Raw genomic sequence first — 18,823 nt, forward strand, 5'->3', positions numbered from 1 at the left:
ATCGAGACAAATCCTGGAATGTTTTCCTCAAAAAACCTAATTTCTTTATAACTGAAGAAAGAAAGACATGAACATCTTGGATGACATAGGGGTGAGTAAATTGTCAGGAATTTGCATGTATTGCAGCCTAGGCATGTAGTTATTAACCACATATGACTGTACACATTCCAAAACTCTGTTGTATTTTCTAGGAAAAAGGTGGCCAACTGATTGACACATGGAGCTAATTGGATCCACTCAGATGGCCACTTACACTCGGCCCAAAACCAGCCACTTCCTACCAGCCATATCCACCACGGCATCCAGTTATAGAAGCCACCAGCCAGCCTTGACCCTCAACCAGAATTCAAACATGCCCTGGAGGACTAATTCGTACTTTAGAAGTGGCAGCGCTATCCCGACTGTATCAGCCCTACAAAGAGACAACCTGGACTTAGTCCGGGCCAAGACCATGTTTTATCCCTCTAACAGGACGGCTCTCAGTACTCGCTACATGCCAGAGGACTGGTTCAAGTCCAACCAGAGTAACTACAGGGAGTCAGAGTCGTCCCGGAACAGTGCCGAAAGGCTTCGAAGAGACACGATCCGAATGATCCAAGATAAGGACCAGCTGACCCGCAAAACTCAGGACACCACCAGCAAGAACATTGGGGAAAGACTAAATGACATCAGCTTCTGGAGATCAGAGCTCAATCATGAGATAGACAACATGGTGACGGAGATATCAGCGCTGATGGATGTGAAAAGAAGGCTGGAAAGAGCACTCGCTGAGACCGAAGGGCCACTGCAGGTAATATTATTAATATGTTTGTAATTTTAAAAAGTAAAAATTATACAAACAGATTTAAATGTCATTCTTTGTTTTTACTGCTGTAACAAATATTCCATCCGTGCTTGGAATGCTAGCATGGCACAGCTCTAGTGGTCTTTTATCAGCTCTACACCTAATTTGGGTCACGGTGATCTAGTTAAAGACCCAGTAACTAGAAAAGCTCACATAGAGTGTCAGGTGACCAATTGTTAGAAACCACTTGGCAACAGAACCTAGTGGGGTGTAAGATATACACACTCAATCACACTGAGCACAAAGCACACTGGATCTACAATGACCTCAATGTGTCCCACCTCTGTCTTTACAGAGTTACCCATCTGAGTCACAGTAAGAGACTGTTTCTATAGAAACCACAGCAAAACATGCTGACTACTAGTGCTGGATGAGTTCCAAAGTGGAGTAGTGACACTAGCGTCATCTCACGGGAGTGACCACGAGAATAATCACAAGACGTTTCCATAGTGATGTAATTGCTTACTAGAGCTTCCGCTGTCACGTTTTGAGTGAGGACGTGTAATCCTGTGTGATGTCCTGCCATCAGTTATTATTACTTTGCCATTGTTCAATAAAAGAATATTTTATGTAATATAAATCAAATATATTGTTAATATTTCTCTTTCCAGGTTTCTCAGGAATGTTTGTTCCACAGGGAGAAACGGATGTCCATTGATCTGGTTCATGATGGCGTAGAGAAAGATTTGATTATGGTGAGGTCACCTGGGCTTTCATTTGAACACATAACACCTCAAACCAAAAAAAAAAAAAAAATGTGCTCAAATATTAATATTATGAGTGAATCAATGCTTTCTTAAAGGAATAGTTCACCTCAAAAATGAAAATTCACCCTCATGTCGTTCCAAACCTGTATAAGTTTTTTTTTTTTTTTTACATTGAACACAGACAAAGATATTTTGAAGAATGCTGATAATCAAACAGTTGTTGGCCCCCATTGACTTCCATAGTATTTTCCCCTTCTATGGAAGTCAGTGGGGGCCAACAAATGTTTTGTGTTTAACATAAGAATAAAACTTATACAGGTTTGGAACAACATGAGGGTGAGTAAAAAATGACAGAATTTTTATTTTTGAGATGAACTATTATTTTAAGCATTGTGCTTTTCTTTTGATTTCATTAAATTTAATACATGGCTTTCTGGAATACTTTAATTGGATTGGTCAATTGTGCCATTGTGAGGTCGAATATTTTATATTTTATTTTATATATTTTATATTTGACCCTGGACCACAAAACCAGTCATAAGTTGCACGGGTATGTTTGTAACAATAGCCAACAATACATTGTATAGGTCAAAATGATAGATTTTTATTTTATGCCAAAAATCATTAGGATATTAAGTAAAGAACATGTCCTATAAGGATATTTTGTAAATTTCCTACTGTAAATATATAAACAAATATTTTTTGATTAGTAACATGCATTGCTAAGAACTTAATTTGGACAACTTTAAAGTCGATTTTCTCAATATTTTGATCTTTTTGTACCCTTAGATTCCAGATTTTTAAATGGTTGTATCTCAACCAAATATCTTCCTTTCCTAACAAATGTATGTATGAATCTCAATTTCCGAAAATTGACCCTTATGACTGGTTTTGTGGTCCAGGTTCACATAGAATGACCACAAGCTGTATAAAGTAGCCTACTATTGCCCTAGGCAACAGATTTAGTAAGCTATGTTAATTCGTCTCATTTATAAATTCTTCCCATATAAAAAAGTTAAACAGTCATAATTTCTATATTTGCCTTTTTTTTGCAGGAAGTGGAAGTGATTAAGTCATGTCAGGAGAGAATGAGACGGCATTTAGACCGAGCTATTGCTCAACTAGCGTGAGTCTCGCAGAAAGCATTATAAAAATCCTCTAAAATAACCCAAAATTACAACTTGCCTTCATATCGTTCAATTTAAAGGGGTCATGACATGTTTTTTTTTTTATGTTCCTTGAGGTTTACTTATAATGTTTCTAAAGTTTTTTTGCACACACACACACAAAAAAAAACAAATAAATATGTCGAAAAAATAGTATTTTCTACCCTCATTCTGACCCTTGGTCTGAAACGACTGTTTTTAAAGGGTGTGTCCTTTAAGGCTTCTCAGTAATCGGCCACTTTTACGATTGGCTAACGTCATTGTATAAGAAACAGTATCAACACCCTCTCACTATTGCATATGATTGTTTTGACAACATTATAAAAAATGGTTATTTGACAAATGAACAAGCCACAGTGCATGTGTTTATATTCATTACTCAGGTCGAATCGTGCAGCACAACACGAGTTGGAGAGAGATTTGAGCGACAAGGTCACAGCACAAAGAATCGATGACAGGTGTCACCATCTCAGAAACACCTCTGATGGAATCGGCTACTATAGAGGGATCGATCGCCTGGACCCATCGTGAGTTTTACTTTAACTTAAAACAAGATAGTTCTGTTTTAGGACATGTTAGGGTCAGGATTTGCTTTGCTTACTCTCCTTATGATCTCAACAGTATCAGTCTTCCAGACTCCTGGTCGAAGTTCACTGACGACAACATCCTGCATTCTCAGAGCGAACGCGCCGCTTCTCACAAACTCCGTGATGAGATTGAGATTCTGCTCAATGCCACTTCAAACGAAATGTGGAACCAGTTTAACTCTGTAAATGTGTCCTTCACCAACCGCATCTCTGAGATGGCGGACGCCAAGAACAATCTGCAAGCCCACCTGGCCAAGGTAACCACAGGATGCTGAACATCACGCCATTACTTTTAACCTGCACTCAATTGTTTAGTAATAATAGGATCTATTCTACTTCCTTTTTACTACTTCACTTTGAATGGACAGGACCCAAAATAAATTGCCTGCTTGTTCATGCCCTAAAAGATATAGACAGGAAGCTCTAAACACTGGAGACTGTTGTTAGGAAGGTTAATGAAGAGCATGAAGAAGCTCTGTCAGCTGTCCATAATGTTTAAGCCCTTGACGGCTGTTATCAGATGCATGAGGTAACCAATAAAGAACAATCATTCATGATGCTGAATGGTCAAAATGAGATTACATCAAATTGTGTTCGTGAGAGAGTGTGTCTATGTAGCTAGACCTGATCTTGAATATTTTTTATGATCATTATGCATTTAGATGGATGATATGGACTATAACGAGAACAATGAAGCTCTTTCAGATTCCTCACACATCAATCAGTTTAATGCAATTTTAAAAGTATTAAGAATTGCATACATTTATTCTATGTAAAATATGATATTTAAAATAAAATTTAAATAAAAATTAAAAGAAATTTAAAAAATAAAATAAAATACACATTTGCTGAATTTATTTGGTTTACCCTGAGGGGTTTGATTTCGTCTCTTTGTCCTTTGCTTTGTCCTGGCAAGGTTGCGTGGATGGTTGGGAATTTTGCCCAGAATAGAACCAAACCAGCCTAAATTTAGATTAATGTATTTTAGACTGTCAAATATGATTTATACAGAAGAAACAAGTGTACCCGACTGGACCCTTTTTACTTTGAGAAGGGTCGAGAAGTCAGACACAGAGAATAAGGGACTTTGTCACTTAATCAAATCTTTTTCTCTTTCGTGCCTTCTTGCTTCCACTTTCAGACCCTTCAGGAAATCTTCCAGACCGAGATGCTGATTGAAGCTTTAAAAAAGGCAATCCGAGACAAAGAGAACCCACTTAAAGTGGCCCAGACCCGTCTGGAAGAAAGGACTCGCAGACCCAACGTTGAACTCTGCAGAGACAATCCTCACCACAGGTAATTGCCCTTATATAAATGTCAAGAAACTGTTTGGATGCAATGTTTTGCTTTGCCAAACCTCTGTTTTCCTTATCTTTCTCCCTCTCTCTTCCTCAGGTTGGTTACAGAGGTGAGAGAGATTGAAGACACCATTCATAAACTGAGAGAGAGACTGATGGAGGCCGAGAACACACTCCAGACCCTGGTGAAGACCAAAGTTGCTCTGGAGCATGACCTGTCAGTCAAAGCCAACTCGCTGTTCCTGGATCAGGAGAAATGCATGGGCATGAGGAAGAGCTTTCCCAGCACTCCTCGTCTGGTCGGATACACCTAGATCTTCCAGACTCTCCTCCAGAAGCTGCTTAACCATTAATCTAAATCCAAAATTGAATGTTATAAAGATAAACCACAAGATTAGCATCAAAACAGCTTTCTTCTTAGTCCTCTTAATTAAGTAGACATTTGACACATTTTATTGTTTCGCTCACCTCTGTGTGCTAGGTTAAGCACACTGTAATGATTAGAATTGATTGTCTCTTGTCCTTTGACTGTCATGATTAAAAAACTATAATCTCTGAACTGATACAAAATAGATAAAACTGCCCTATCTGTCATTATAATACAATCAAAGATTAAATGAATCCTTTCAAAAAAATGATCTATTTATCTATCTATCTATTGCAAAGTGCAAAGTGAATATTCTCATCGTGTTATCGCTTTAGATTATCTGCGGGATGTTTTTCGTTTAGTTTTTCGTTCTTTGCTGATTGGCTTGCGTTACAACGTCTCGTGAATTTTTCTTTTGATTTGAATTTTTTCAACTTCACAGCAATCGCGTCATCCAATTCACATTATTCGCATTGCCCGACGCGAATTTGCATCTATTTGCGTCTTTGCATTGACTTTGTATGTAATCTACTTGTGCAAATAATTCCATTTGCTTTTGGTGTGCACACACCATTGTGCTGTGTGCACACAAAATGCGAAGCGAATATCCTCATTCGCATTATTGCTCTAGATTACTTGTGGGATGTTTTTCATTTCACTAATGCGGATAAAATCATCACTTAATGCTTTCCTCCATTTTCTGATACAATCGGATGTCTCAAACTGGATGTGTCAATAAGTTCTTCGCTGATTGGCTTGCATTACAACACCTCGTGAATTTTTCTTTTAATTTGATTTTTTTCAATTTCACAGCAATTGTGTCATCCAATTCACGTCATTCGCTTCGGCAGGCGTGAATTCGCATCTATTTGCATCTTTGCATTGATTTTGTATGTAATCTGCTCGTGCAAATAATTAAACTCGCTTTTGGTGTGCACAAACCATTGTGCGGTGTGCACACAAAATGTGAAGCAAATATTCTCATTTGCATTATCGCTCTAGATTACTTGTGGGATGTTTTTCACTTCACTAGTGTGAATAAAATCATCACTTAATGCTTTCGCTAATTGGCTTACGCAACAATGCGTTATGCAAATTTTTCACTGGATTTGAAATGTTTTTAGTTTGTGGCAATCGCGTTGCCTGGCAGCAAATTTGCATTTTTGCATTGACTTTGTATGTAATCTACTGAAATAATTGAATTCGCTTTTGGTGTGCACACATCATTATGCTGTGTGCACACCAAATGTGAAGCGAATATTCTGAGCACATTATTGCTCCAGATTGCTAGTGGGATGTTTCACATCACCCGTGTGAATAAAATCATTGCACGATGCCTTCACTCAATGCATTTTCTGATACAACCTGACGTGTCAATAAGTTCTTCGCTGATTGGCTTGTGCGACAATGCCTCATGCAATATTTCCCCTCAAGTTAAAATTTTTCAACTTGCGCAGAAGGTGCGGTATAGAGCTTTTGCGGTAATCGCGTCACCCAATTCACGCCAATTGCGTCATTTCCATCACCCGAGTCTATTTGCATCTTTTCATTGAATTTGTAATCTACGAATAATCAAATTCACTTTTGGTGTGCACACACCATTAGTCTTCTTAAAGGAACACTCCACTTTTTTTGGAAATAGGCTCATTCTCCAACTCCCCCCGAGTTAATAAATTGAGTTTTGAAATCCATTCAGCCGTTCTCCTGTTCTGGCGATATCACTTTTAGCATAGCTTAGCATAGATCATTGAATCCTATTAGACCAATAGCATCGTGTTCAAAAATGACCAACGAGTTTCGATATTTGTCCTCATTAAAACTTGACTCTTCTTTAGTTATATTGTGTACTAATACCGGCGGAAAATGTAAAGCTGCGATTTTCTAAGCCGATAAGATTAGGAAATACACTCCCATTCTGGCAAGTTTTAATGAGGACAAATATCGAAACTCGTTAGTCATTTTTGAACACGATGCTATATTGGTCTAATAAGATTCAATGATCTATGCTAAGCTATGCTAAAAGTGATATCGCCAGAACAGGAAAACGGCTCAATGGATTTCAAAATGGTAAAACTCAACTTATTAACTTGGGGGGAGTTGGAGAATGAGCCTTTTTCCCAAAAAAGTGGAGTGTTCCTTTAAGAAAACCTTGAAGAGTTTGATCAGTTAAAATACAAAGCTCACTTTATCAATGATCTTGAGAGCTCCAAACATCTGTTGAACTGAGATTGTAAACAGATTTATTTATTTTTTTGCTCAGGTGTGACATGATTGTTTGCAGACAGTGGACAGAGCACCTTGCTTTTGTTTGTTTAGTTCAGAGGTCTACTTGAGGGCTGTCACTGGTAAAGCGATCTTCACTCTACACTTCCCTAAGTACACTAAGCACACTGGAGCTGTAGTTCTCATGTTCTTCTGAAGTACAAACACACACTTCAGAAACAGATGCCACAGGTTAAGTATACACACAGCATCTGGGTTTATTGATTCAGAGGGGGAACGTGTTTGCTCTTATAAACAACACACTGGTGTTCTGCTCAAACACACATTTCAAACTCTTTACACAAATCCAAGTCTGCTCTGTAGTCTGTATGCTTGACAGTACAAGATGCTCTTGAGATTAAGTAGGTGCATACCTAAGAACAATGAGTTGTGTGCTTTCTATACACATAGAGAAAATACTTTTGCTCTTTCATATCTCAGAAGACATAATTATGATTTATTTGTGACCCTGGACCACAAAATCAGCCTTAAGTCGCTGGGGTATATTTGTAATAATAGCCAAAAATACATTGTATGGGTCAAAATTATCGATTTTTCTTTTATGCCAAAAATCATTAGGAAATTAAGTAAAGATCATGTTCCATGAAGATTTTTTGTAAAATTACTACTATAAGTATATCAAAATGTAATTTTTGATTAGTAATATGCATTGTTAAGAACTTAATTTGGAGAACTTTAAAGGTGATTTTCTCAATATTTTTTTTTGCACCCTCAGATTCCAGATTTTCAAATAGATGTATCTCGGCCAAATATTGTCCTATCCTAACAAACCATACACCAATAGAAAGCTTATTTATTGAGCTTTAATATGTTGTATACATCTCAGTTTTGTAAAATTTAACCTTATGACTGGTTTTGTGGTCCAGGGTCACATTTGGTCTCAGATTTTAGCATCATCTGATCAATTCTCCTGTTCAGTGAATGACTGCTCACTTGTCATGTCTGTTGTCAAGGAAAATAATACACCAAGTAAATACTGAACTCCCCATTCGCTTTTCTTTTCAGTTTTCTTATCATGCCTTCCTGCCTCGAGTACACAGTGGTCCTCTCAGAGTCTCAGATGTTTGCTACAGTAGTCAGACAGAAGCAGTATTGATTTCAGCATGTCTGAGTATAGTACTTGTGAGCTTCATTCCAGAGCCTGATCCAGATACCCAACCCTGACCTTTGAAATATTACAGGAATGTGTTGCTTAAGACAAATATGACTCTGTTTGAAGGGATGTTGACATAAAACGGAGATTACGGAGACCTTATAATGTGTGTGATTTACTGCTGAAGGGATTGACCTTTACTCACAGATAATATTTGCATTTCAGGATCTGTAGAATATTCATGCAGAGTTATGAGAAGGTCGTATAACCCACTGACAACTTTTTACTGTCATCTTGGCTACTTCGCCACCTTACTTTCACATCTGAAGTGTTTTTCTCATGGTTTCCACCAAAGAAAACATACAGACAAAACATTTGACTGGGCGCTGCCAGCCCACGAGAGTCATCCGGTGGCCAGCTGTGCTGAAAGTTAAGTTGGATCCCACGGTTTTCTTCTCATTGAGTTTTACACACAGACCACCACTTTAGACCATGAAATCTGCCAACAGTACAGTGTAGTCATATTCATGTAACAGTTTGATTCTCAGTGTGGTCCAAACACAGCAGGGCACTGGCGAAATGGCACAATTTTTCACTTTACACACAGTTTACAATTTTGAAAGTCGCCCAGGTCAATAAAAATACCATGGGAGTGTCTATGACTTTCATTCAGTCAAACTGAGGTTAAAGTGACTCTTTATGACTGAATCCGGTTTAAATTCCACTCATCATGACTCTGTTTCTTTTAAAAAAAAGTAAACAGAGGGTTTGCACTTACGTTACGTTTTGCTCAGTTACCCATATGCGTGGCCATTTTAGAGATACTTGGATGTAAACAACAGCATGTATTGCACGGTTAATGAACTACTGAATACGTTGTTCTGCTAATTTATGCTGTCTGAATCACGGAAAAAAAAGTGTGGAGGCTGCTAAATCATATAGAGAAGGATTTAGTAAGCAGGAAACTGACTGATTAGTAAAGCCCAAAACATGACAATAATTGACCATTTTTAGCAGCAATAATCAATGAGTTTCATTCGGTTCAGTGGCATTGTTTACATTCAGTGTCACCAATATGGCCGATTGATGACGTACACTATAAATCCAGGACCGCTGGTCTATTTTCTTTCGAGACATAATGGTTTTAGGGTGACTTACTGTTTGGAACTATTTTACGTGACAAAGCAAAAAGAGATAAAGTAGGCCTAATATTTTACATTTTTAGACCATACATTTTTTAAGTTTTGGCATTGCAAATATGTTCTCATTTCTCAATCAATTAGTAATTTAGCATGTATTTCTGAGTAGAAGGTATTTATGACTTTAAGGACAAGGAGGATGTTTCTATCCCAAATTATCACTCCTCTGACATATCTATCCTCCTTTCTCTCCATTCCAGAAAGCAATCCCGAGCCCACTCATTCTGAAACAGCCTCTGCCATTGTGTATTTCACATTACTGAGCTCTTAAAATCTCTCAGCATTACATAATTAGACTTACTGAAAGAGGAGGTTCTCTGATTCCACTCTCTCTCTCTCTCTCTCTCTCTCTCTCTATCTCTCTCGCTCTATGTCTTTACATCTATGTCAAAACTACATACCTCAATACCAAACTTTATTTGGGGACGTGCATGCTTTTCTGTCCTCAGCGAAACACACGATTCACTGGACACAGAAATAACTGGCCTTAGCCCTTTCTGTTTAACCCTGTCCTCAGAGAATGTACTCTGGAATCTTCACTACAGTCTTGACATATTCAAGTTTTATTTTTAACCTCCAACCAGCCAGCCAAGTCTTTTCTCATTAGAGTCCTCTCATTAGATCTTCACATGTCTCTGTAGAGAAGCAAGATTACACAGGGATAACAGTATCCTATTTCATAATGTTTTATCTTTGTGGGTTTGGTATAGCCATCAGCTACATCAAACAATTAAAAAAATTCAGAAACCTCTGAGGTCCCACAAATTCTTTGTTTTTTTCAACCCTTTTCAGTTCCAACAATGACTGTATGATTTTAAGATCCATCTTTTCACACTGACGACAACTGAGGGACTCAACTATTACAGAAGGTTCAAATACTCACTGATGCTCTAGGAGTAACTGCATTAATAGCCGGGTGTGAAAACTTTTGGAATTTGAAGATCAGGGTAAATTTGACTTATTTTGCCTTCTGGGAATCATGCAAGTATCTTCTGTAGCTTCTGAAGGGCAGTACTAAATGAAAAAATATATATATTATATTTAGGCAAAATAAGAAAGTTATGCACATTTTCATTCTGTTCAATAGTTTTCACCCCGACTCTTAACGCATAACTCTTTCTTCTGGAGCATCAGTCAGTGTTTGAACCTTCTGTAATAGTTGCATATGAGTCCCTCAATTGTCAACTGTGTGAAAAGATGGATCTCAAAATCATACAGTCATTGTTGGAAAGGGTTCATATACACAAAAATGCTGAAAAACTAAAGAATTTGTGGGACCTGAAGGATTTTTCTGAAGAACAGTGGGCAGTTTAACTTTTCAGAACAACTATCACTAAAAAAACAAAAAACAGCCCTGGATCATTCAAGTAACAACACAGTATTAAGAATCAAGCATATGTCAATTTTTCAACAGGGTAATTTTTATTAATTCAACTATTATTTTCTCTTCTGGACTATAGGTAAACGTCTTTTATGTGAAATATCTTATTCAGGTCAGTACTAAACAAAAAATAACATGCATTTTGTATGATACCTCTTATTTTGGTAAAATAAGACCTTAAGACCTCAACTGTAAATTACATTTTAAAATCCATTGAAATAGAAAACATTTGAACAGTAGTGTATATCTGAGGAGATTCCTTAAAAACTGCACAAAATGGCCTGAGATAAATGCAAAAAATACACAGGCTCTTTACCACTGTCATATCCATCTACTAAACTTGTTCCCATAGAGACAATGGTGCCAGTCTATGACATAATACAATATATTTCAGGTGCATCCAATAAAGATAATGACCTCAGGGTTGAATGAGAACAGGGCTGAACTAAAGCATTCATTCTGTGTCAGGAAATAGTTCACATGCTACAACAATAGAACAAGATGCAATTCAACGAAAAAAAGGAGGACACGTTTTCCTTGAAATGGCCCTTCAACCACAAAATAATATATTAACACAAAACCGGAAATCTGAAGTAGACTAGATATATGGGCGCAACTGCACTGTTTAACTGCAGAACAAACCACAACACAATGGGTAGAAGGGGAATCCCTGTTGTTCATGATTGTGTGACCTCAAAAGTTTCCACATTGTACAGTATTATCAGTCCTCTAACATTCACACACAATATCAAGAACAAACTAACATTATACAGCCACGAGCCAGGTCTATAGACATGTCTAGTCTGAGGGCTTCATCTGATTGATTGGTTAAATGACCTAATGACTTTATCGACTAACAGTTTAGAAGAAAAGAGCGCTAAATTGGTGGATGCCCAACCTCTCTGTCTCGTGCTGAATCATACTGTGGGATGATTCAAGCGTCCAGTCTCTGCTTTTATACTATCCACTAATGTTTATTTATGGCTTCGTCTCCAGGGAAACTGCAGGAAGTGTGATACACAAGATCAGAATGGGAACTAGGGGAAGTAAGATTGAGTGGCCAGATCAACAAATACACAAGCTTATAAGCTTGCGTCTGTGTGTGTATGAAGTTGTACGCCATCTAGGTGCTGTACGTGTGAGCTTAGCGCTCATAATGAAAACATGATGACAGGTCTGAATGAGTATAATAGTAACCAAACATCTGTGCAGTCCTTGAAAGACCTTTATTTACTCTCACCCCTCGAGTCATAAAAGTGGTTGGTTGTTTTTGTTCCCACAGACAGCAGTTTCTGGTTCTGTGGTTCTTTAACATCAATGGAACCTTTGTATTCCAAAAAATGTTTAAAAATTTCACACTTCACAATTTAAAAATGTTCAGTTCCCAGATTCTAAATGGAATCACTGTGAACATTCCTTTTTGGAACCTTTATTTTTAAGAATGCCTTTCTGCTCATGCTGTTCAATCCCTGGTAGAACTTCTGAAGTCTGACTCATTCTACCACAAAATTTGCTCAGGGTGTGAAGCTGATAACCCTGAATGAGTTTCCTGCTATTTTATTGTGATAACAAGCCCCTAAACTGATGAATACATCCATCTGAAGGCGTCACAATAAATAGGCGTTCTGTGGTAACCCTGTCATTTAACAGTTTTGTTTTCCCTGCAGGTTAGGAATACGCTGTGGGTGGACTTCTTACGAAATGCTTGTGTTTGGTAAAGTCTATAATGGGTGTTTGGTTGAAGTCTCTAAATGGCGCAAGAGAGAAAAACTCTTGGATTCCTTGGAAAAGAAGGGTTTTACCAGTTATGAGGATTACTGGGTAAGAAAAATTAGTCATATTTTGACTTCAAATCAATAACATTCCACCTAAAAAAAATGTCAAAAAGTCATAAAGGGTAGTCTCTACGGTTCAGGTAATCATTTTTAAGGAAACCCTAGGTATTAGGACTTATGGCTTAATATCCCTGTTGGAAATAAACAGCATGTGCTGGCAGGTAGGTTTTGATGCTGTTTTTGTCACCAGGGATAATGTAAAAAGATGTCTCTTATTGAAATATGCAGTTGAAAACCATGAAAAACTTACATTATTAAAAAAAATCTACATGGCGACATTATTTCGATGACATGAATGGTTGCACTCTGTGAGCTACTGGCGCTACATGTTGCTATTTTTACCGCAACACGACTCGGAAAATAAAACACTGATACGATGCTACACTGTGCGGCTTTTGGTTGTAAAAATAATTAATAATTAAAACTTAAACTTTTTAAAAAAAATTAAGAAACATTTGAGCGTTTTGCTACTTTTATTTGAGGTACATAAGAGAAAAGCCTTGAACTTTTGGCGCCTACATAAGCACCACAGATCAAAGCATTTAGACTAGAGCATAAAATGATTAAATCCTTCAGGTCCCACAAATTCTTTGGTTTTTCAGCATTTTTGTCCATTTCAACCCTTTCCAGCAATGACTGTATGATTTTGAGATCCATCTTTTCACACTAAGGACAACTGAGGGACTCATATGCAACTATTACAGAAGGTTAAAACACTCACTTATGCTGCAGAAGGAGAAACAATGCATTAAGAGCTTTTGGAATTTAAAGATCAGGGTAGATTTGACTCATTTGTCTTCTGGGAAACAAGTATCTTCTGTAACTTCTAAAGGGCAGTACTAAATGGAAAAAAAGATTCTATTTAGGCAAAGTAAGAAAAATTTACACATTTTCATTCTGTTCAAAAGTTTTCACCCCCGACACTGAATGTATAATTTTTTATTTTTGAGCATCAGGGAGTGTTTGAAGTTTCTGTAATAGTTATAGCATATGAGTCCCTCAGTTGTCGTCTCAACTCGGAAAATAAAACACTGATACAATGCCACATTGTGCGGCTTATTTGGTAATTTTCAGTTGAAGGGCTTCAAGAAAAGCAAAGGCAAGTCTTAACTGCTTTTCCTAGCGATAAGAAGAGGAGAAAATAATGGGAAGATGCCTGTGGACCAATAAAACTTCCTAAATACCCGCGTCTTTGTTCTCCATCCTGGCATATAGCGTTGTAACTATGTCAGCACTTGTCATGACGCCGCAGCCACTGAAGGAGTTTCTCAGCGCCAATTTCACTCGATATCCAGGAGTGTGGGGAAGAATCTATGGTTTAAGCTTACGATCATATCTGTTGCAACCTGTAAGGACTTTCAATACCTGTGGTCATCATATCAGTATTTTATTTAATTTAAGTTGTGTTTATTTATTTAAGTTGTGTTGCGGTAAAAATAGCAACAGGAAGCGCCTGTAGCTCACCAAAAATGGCCCCCTATAGTCCAAAGTATGTATAAAACGATGTGGATTTTTTATTAACGTAAATCTTTATTGGGTTTCCAACTACTTATTTCAGTAGGAGACATCATTTACGTTATATGAATCCATACAAATCTTTACCAGAGTAAAATCACTGTAACATGGCCCCTCGTTTATTTTTTATTTTTATTTTTTTTACCTGAGCTGTTCCAGGACATAACGAGTGTCTCTAAACACTAATAATACATTTGTTCCTATCAGTGGAAAAGTCCTTGAGTTTGTATATTAGCCATGTATACAAAGAATCAAGCACTTTTATCATGGACACATGCTGTTGTTGGTTTCCAGTGTTCAGGGATTTAAAGCCAAGGAGTCAAAACCACTCTACAAACCCAAACAAGTCTGATAAGTCCAGGATAAATGTCTTAAAATGTGGGCACACACAAACACTTAAATCACGTACCCATCCCAAAACACACATCCCTGCCCTGCACTTAGGCCTGGCCTTGTCTCTAAGTGATTCACAAATATAAATCACACACTCTTAATGGCTGTAGAGTGTAACATTAGAGCCTGGTCAGGTGGTGTGGGTTTCTCTCTGTGTGTGTGTGTGTGTGTGTGTGTGTGTGTGTGTGTGTGTGTGTGTGTGTGTGTGTGTGTGTGTGTGTGAATTCACCACTTTAACACTACTGGCATGGATCCCATACTTTCAATCTCTACTCAAGACTTCTACAAACAAGAGCATATCCACCTTTTCCTTCAACGCAGAAGAAAGCCTATGAGTGAGATTTCCGGTACGTTATCCACTATGTAGAAATAACGAGAAGAATAACGTGTGTAGTAAACGGTTAAACTGTTTGCACTACAAGCCAGTGTGTTCATAATTAAGATAATACATCAAAATAATATGGTAACACACACCAATTAAAAATATCAAGCAGCAAAACAAGCCATTTCGTACAGCCAAAAATAGCTGGACACGGATGAGACAGGAAGCCAGATCCATAAAATTTACAAAAGCCCATGTCCGCTCTTACGGGAAGAAAAAAAAGTGGATATGGGACTGCCATGATACCTGGAAAAAACTACTCACAGATCCAGTGCCAATTACTCTCCCAGTATGCAGCAGATAATGCTCTTCTACAAAATGATGCACTTATGGCACGTATCAGTGCAAATTCTACATTTTTAGTGACTGAAACTAGGAAAATATCCGTTATGGGTGACTGCCAACATAACTCAGCATTTTAAATGGATGCAGCATTGCTCACATAATGGAAGCCCCTCCATTAAAAAGTGAGTCTGCTCCAATTTCGCAGATTCTTGGAAAGGTCAGGCAGACAAACTAAATAGAGGCCATTAAATTATTAAATTAAAGTGTGATGTCATACTCAGGCTGATGATCTATATTTGTATAATTACTAATTCAACAACATTTAAAGGCATAGTTCACCCAAAAGTTAAAATTCTGTCATTAATTACTCACCCTCATGTCGTTCCAAACCTGTAAGATTTTCGTTCACCTTTAGAACAGAAATTAAGAAGTTTTCAATGAAATCGACATAGACAGCAAGCTTCGAGAACAAAAACATGAGCTTTATTAAGCTATTTCTTCTCATGGACTATTTTAACAATGTCCTTACTACCTTTCTGGGCCTTGATCTTGCCATTTGCGTTGTTGTCTATGCAGTGTCAGAAAGCTCTCGGATTTCGTCAGAAATATCTGAATTTGTGTTCCAAAGTGAACTATCCCTTTAACCATTTTAATGCAATTAGTTTTATGGTTCAACACAACACACTGCAGTAAAATAAAATAAAATAAATTGATTTATTTATTTACAGAAAGTGGATAGATTTTTTTTTACAGACACAGTACCAATGACCAGATTTATAAATGCCCTGACAGTGTTGAACGCCACAGTTACAATCACAGCTGTCCTCTGTGACTGAGCAAAGGAAAGTCAAATATAATGGAGGACACAAGGCCTCATTTACACACATGTCAAGCTTGCATTCCCCATGTTATCTCTAGTTTGTGTAACTGGAACGCCAGAACATTCCATAGTACCACAGGGATTATTGCTCCTTGCTTGAGTCAATGGGTGATAAGCAAGAACAACAAGCCACTGTCACGCGGTGTGGACTCTCACAGATATGCAGCGATATAGTGTTTGGATCAGTTTAGTTCCCATCCTCACATTCAATCAACTTCTGCACTTCTAGCCTATGAATCTCATCTCTTTATATTCGTTATGTAGCTAAGCTACATATACAGTGACTTGTGAAAGTATTAAAACCCCTTCATTCTTTCACATTTTATGTTGCTGCTCTACTGCTTTAAATGACCTTTTTCCACATCAAACTACACACCATACACCATAATGGCAAAGCTAAAGATGTTTTTTAACATCTTTGCAAATGTATTAAAAATAGAAAACTTAAATGATTCCATTCCATAAGTATTCAAACCCTTATCTGGGACAGTTAAAATTTAGCTTAGGAGCATTTATATTGCTTGTAGATGTTACTACACTTTGAGTGGATTACATAGAATTGGTGTGATTTGTAACGGCATGCATTTCTTAAGCTGAAAATGCATATCAGACACATGAAAACACACTTGGAATTTGCAAAAAATCACCTAAAGGGCCCTCAGATTGTGAGAAAGAAGATTCTGTGGTCTGATGAACCTCAATTCCAAGCATCATGTTTGGAGGAAACCAGACACTGCTCACCTACCATCCCAAAAGGCTGTTTTTATGGCAGGGACTGAGGGACTCATCTGAGAAGAAGAAAGGCTCAATAAACCAAAATATTGAGATAGCCTTAAAGAAAACCCAGTCCGGAGCATTCAGAACCTCAGACTGGGCAATGACCTTAAGCACACAGCAAGAGTGGCTTATAGACAACTCTGTGAATATCCTCGAGTGGCCCAGCCACAGCCTGGGCTTGAACCCTATAAAACAGTTTTGGATAAACCTACAAAAATGTACATCTGCCCCCATCCAGGGTGACAGAGCTTGAGGGGTGAAGAGGTGAGGAGAAAAAATGGTAGATACTTGCCAAATGCTGATGTGCAAAGCTTGTTGCACCATACCAAATCGATCTGAGGCTGTAAAGGTGCTTCAGCTGAGTACTGAGTTAAGGGTATGAATACTTATGCAATGTACTTATTTCAGTTTTTTATTTTTAATAAATTTACAAAGTTGTGACAATTCTGTTTTTGCTTTGTCATTACGGTGTATGGAGTGTAGATTGATGTGGGAAAAAAAAACTAATTTAAAGCAGTTTAACATAAGTCAGCAACGTAACAAAATGTGAAAAAATGGGGTTTGAATACTTTCGCAAGGCACTGTATATAGATATATCCTCAAGGACACAATGTTTTCCACTGCATGCCAACTATTAAAATAGCATGTAAACTCTAGTTAAATAGTATGTAAACCAGCAGAGGTACGAATGTAATCAACATCACAAAGCGCCTCGGACAACACAACTGACCACTGATAGGAGTGTAAAGAAGAAGCCTCAGAGCATATATTTATTTAAGCATTTAAAACTGACAAAGCAGTGAACGTAAATGAATCTTGATTATTTTTCATCATTTTCATCCAAAATTACACTGACTCACACACACAAAATATTTATTCACAGTTGTCCGTTGTTATACCCTGATTATCTGAACACTCTGAACTATCTCTCATATCAGAAAGAACACTCAACACTCTTTTAGTCTCTCTCTCTGCCCTCCCTCTTTTTATTGACTTCCCTTTTGATGACTGATGAGAGGGAGAAAGGAAGGGAGGGGAATCTCTTGTAGAGGAATTCTGCAAATTCCTGGAGGCCTCCCAAAGGCCAGCTAATAGCCATGCTCATTTTCACACAGACGATATCAGAGAGAACTGAGAGTAACCATTTAACAAGTTTGTATGGCTCATTCCCATAGCAACCACCAGAGAAAACGAACATCGCGCAATTTCCAAATGAGCCGAGAAAAAAAGCCCCAAAACTGTTTGTGCTTGTTTATTTTTACATTATAGAGTACTGCCATTGGATAACCAGTGTTCCTTTACTGCCTGCTGTACTTACAAGTACTACAACTAATTCTGTTGCGATCATGTGTTTGCAGTTTAACCATGACTGTAATAAGGATAAAGACATTATTACAGTTTAATGTGTTACAGTCATGCTAAAAAGTATGACTTCTGTGTCTTTAAGGATACATTTGACTTATTAATTAGATCTATTTTTTAAACATTTAAAAAATATATATCTTTTTTTTATTTAATAAATGAATAAATATATAATAATAAAATAAAATTAAAATTAAAATAATATTTTATTTTTACTTCCCAACAGGAACCAGCCACTGCCTTCGTAGAAGAACACAGTTTACAAACCTACTACCTCAATTGTATTTTTTTTTTTACCCACGTTGGTATCCATGAGAACCAAACACAGCTCTGGTTGAGTTTGTATGACTAAGTACCCGGTGGTTTTCCTGCGCTCTTACGCACAGTGCGCGCTGTGTATATGAGGGGCGCGCCCTGACGTAGCCACGCAGAAAAAGGGCGTTGTACTTCCATAATGAGACACTTTAAA

At 37.6% G+C, this 18,823-nt stretch overlaps 1 protein-coding gene across 1 annotated transcript; it reads left to right on the plus strand.

Moving 5' to 3' along the window:
• Positions 1-217: 217 nt before the first annotated feature.
• tekt3 (tektin 3) lies at positions 218-5,013 on the plus strand. The gene is made up of 7 exons (XM_073827714.1): positions 218-790; positions 1,456-1,539; positions 2,607-2,677; positions 3,101-3,244; positions 3,339-3,561; positions 4,446-4,600; positions 4,700-5,013. The coding sequence occupies exons 1-7, from the start codon at positions 218-220 to the stop codon at positions 4,914-4,916; spliced, it is 1,467 nt and encodes a 488-aa protein (XP_073683815.1). The 3' UTR covers positions 4,917-5,013.
• Positions 5,014-18,823: the final 13,810 nt, after the last annotated feature.

This window comes from Garra rufa, chromosome 22 (assembly GCF_049309525.1).
Source record: "Garra rufa chromosome 22, GarRuf1.0, whole genome shotgun sequence".
Lineage (NCBI taxonomy): Eukaryota > Metazoa > Chordata > Actinopteri > Cypriniformes > Cyprinidae > Garra > Garra rufa.